General features: G+C 44.7%; 1 gene segment (V, D, J or C); it reads right to left on the reverse strand.

Moving 5' to 3' along the window:
• Positions 1–2540: 2540 nt before the first annotated feature.
• On the reverse strand, positions 2541–3067 carry LOC101575177 (the record flags this gene model as incomplete). The annotated part of the segment is given in 2 exon segments: positions 2541–2884; positions 3006–3067. Coding segments are annotated over 2 exon segments (399 nt in total), but the record flags the coding sequence as incomplete, so codon positions are not given.
• Between the last annotated feature and the right edge of the window lie 324 nt (positions 3068–3391).

The raw sequence follows: 3391 nt of genomic DNA on the forward strand, positions 1-3391 counted from the left end.
CATATAATTTCCATTCTCTTTCCTTCCAGGATGAGTTTCTTTGGGGTATGCTTTGAAATCCTCAGGCTTGTGATATTCTGCTTCTAAGAGGTAATGAAGTTTCTGGTCATGAGAAGCCCTCCTGCAGTTTATGAAATGAATGAGAGGAAGTCCATACATGGCTGGAGGGAATCATTTTCCTTTCCTAGATCTCAGAAAAGTAGCATCATACCATAACCATACCATACCATACCATACCAACAACATGACTCCCTGGCTTTCTGTCTGATTACAAGAGGGTCCTCTAATCACAGAAAATGCAGGGCATTCATGGAAGTAGTGGCCTGACCCTGCTTCTCATATCTTTCTATTTTTGAATCCATGAAAAGCATAATAATGAACACAATTTCAATCAGCTGTAAAGATTTCCCCTATATAAAATGCTTCAGTGTCAGACTAAGTTAGAAATAATGAATGAACTAGACCTTGTGGTTCTCAGGTCTCAATCTGATGAACAGCTCAGTATCGTGTCCCAGAGATCTTCTTTGATGCTGCCGGCAACAATCCTCAGGTGCGGCTTCCACACTGAGCACCACTCTGACTCAGTTCAGCTGGGTGTCAGAAGGTGTCCCTTACTCATGTTAAATCTCCATCATCACTAAGTGGCTGGCAGCAGGAGAGCTATGACTCTGTATCCATCACCTGCTCTCAGGGACAGGAAAATGATGATGGCATTGGGACACATTGTCTATGTCATAGCAGTTATGTGCTTGGGAAAGAAATGGTAAAAGCTGGGCCAGTGAGATAGCTCACTGGACTAAAATAACTGCTTAGCCAAGCTTAGCCAAGCTTAGGCAAGTGTAGGAACTGAGTTTGATCTCCAGCACCACACGTTGTACCAGCCCCGCCACTGGGCCAAAATGTGTGGGCCTAGCGTCCAGGCAGAGTGCTGTATGCTTGTAATCCCTGCACTGAGATACTGAACAGAGGAGGATCACTATGACTCCCAGCTGTAGAGATTCTGGATCTACAAACTGCGGTACAGGGTTTCAGGGTAAATCCTGAGGGGATTTCATTGACCTTGTCAGATACAAAAGTTACATTTCTCTTTATATAGGTCTTGCTTTATCTTGGTCTTAGCCATCCAGCAGAAATGTATAGAAATGAGATACTAAAAGTAAAATCATGTTAAGATGCTGAGCTGTAAAAGGCTCATCTCAACAACTTCTGACAATATCATTCCTATGAATCACCCACTAATATTATGGAATACTGGACTATTTTTGAAATATTTTGCTGAATTCACAAGCCTACAATACTTCAATGGCAGTGGAATACCCATCTCTGAAAAAACTAAATGAAAAAAGGGGATACAAATCAAGGACCATTTTTTATCTGTATATACAAAATAGGATATACAGCTACTTTCTCTTAATTCAATGAGAAGAAAGATTTGCACTTACAGTGTTTGGACAGGATATCATATCTGCCTCTTGTACTATGAATAGCCACTAAGGAGACAGCAATATGCAATGTATAATTATAGAAACTGTTCTAATTGGTTTTGAAACTGTCTCTTTGCTATTTGTTTCTCAATAAAATTAATAATAAAAAAGAAAGCTAAATACTGACAAAGTTTCTTTTTTGTCCTTCGGCTTTTGTCTTATCACTTTTATTTTCTCAACCATGCGTTAAGAAACTTGGTGTAACAATGTTTTACAATTCTCTTAGTTACCTGTTATATCCAGTGTTATCTATGACTTAAGCATGTTGCTTGATACACTCCAGGGATCACGGATTACACTTGCAAAGACACCAGACCAGTTTTGCTGCCAGGGCACAAGTGCAAATTGTCTGAACTGAGGAGACAGACACCCCTGGGCTGTCCACTGTCACTTCACCATCATCAACATCGCACCTAGAGGTGCATTTCTCTGAACCCGTTTCCTCCTATGCTTTAGTATAGAGCTCAGTATGTGGAGATAAACTGAAAGGTTTTGCAAGACTGAGGAAGGTTTAGTGCTTTTGAAATCCAGTAGGCGGATGCAGGAGAATAGGTGGACTGAAGACTCTGATGGGAGGAGGTTCTTGCAAGCAGCAGCAGGATTGGGCTGCTGGCTTTGTCCATAGGACTGAGGCTCCTGAGCTGAAGAGCAGCATTCCTTGGTGCTCCAGCACCCTGTGGGATTAGCAGAGATCAGCCCTCTCTCCTGCCAGCTTCTCTGGCTTCTTTGGTACAGTAAAACCTGTCCTGTACACTCTAACTCTTGTTTTGAATTTGTCCCTGCCTGGGGAACTTGCATTTTCTTTTTGCTGCTCACTCTGTGAGTTACAAATAAAGTAAAAACTTCAATCCTCAGACATCGCTCCACTTTCTTACAGGAGACAGCTGTGATACCTTTGCTGACAAATTGAGAAGAAAAAAAATAAATTATTTTTCAAAATGGACTCTCTTTCCTTCTTAAAAACGTCTCACAATGACTTTCTAAGTCTGGCTGCATGTAGGAAAGCTTCTCAGCAGCTGGAGGTATCAGAGCATCAGATGGGCAGCACAGCCTCACACTTCTGCTTCCTTCGATGGTTTTTGTCATGGCTCGTGTCACTGTGGGAGGGGTACCATAATCTTGCTGACAGTAATATGTGGCAAAATCTTCAGGCTGCAGGCTGTTGATGGTGAGACTGAAGTCTGTCCCAGACCCACTGCCGCTGAACCTCGAGGGGACCCCGGAATGCAAGTTGGATACCTGGTAGATCAGGAGTGTCGGCGCTCGCCCTGGTTTCTGCTGATACCAGTCTAACTCAGTGCCAATATTCCGACTGGCCCGGCACCTGATGGTGACTGAGTCTCCAGGAGATGCCGACAGGGAGGATGGAGTCTGCGTCATCTGGATGTCACATCTCACTCCTGACATAGGAAAGAGAAAATGCAAAATTCACACAATCAACCATGTGGTAAGCACCTTCCTTGAAGAAGCTGCAGCTCTGACCACACTGGGGTGGGTCTCTCTCTGGTGAGCCCTCCTTACCTGGGAGCCAAAGGAGCAGGAACCCCAGGAGCTGAGCAGGGAGCCTCATGTCCATGCTGTGTCCTGACAAAGACTGACTCCTGCACAGGGTGAGAGCAAACAAATAAACCTTCAGGGCTGAGGTCTCTGAGCCTTGACATGCAAATGAGCAGGGGCTGAGCTGCAGGGCTGCCTCTCCTGGGTTATTCAGGATAGGGCTGAGGGACTCACAACTCAGGCAAAGCAGCAAGATCAGGTTTGCTGCAGAGATTGTGTACCTCACGGGAGCCACCAGGCACAATCCCTGAACACAGCAGTGCAGTGAGCGAGGCCCTGCTGCCCTCCTGGTCTCGCAATTGTATCTGTGCTCCTTCTTACTCAGAGTTCTATGGCAGTGACTCTTGGAG

Source organism: Octodon degus, unplaced genomic scaffold, assembly GCF_000260255.1.
Source record: "Octodon degus isolate 3935 unplaced genomic scaffold, OctDeg1.0 scaffold00052, whole genome shotgun sequence".
Taxonomy (NCBI): Eukaryota; Metazoa; Chordata; class Mammalia; order Rodentia; family Octodontidae; genus Octodon; species Octodon degus.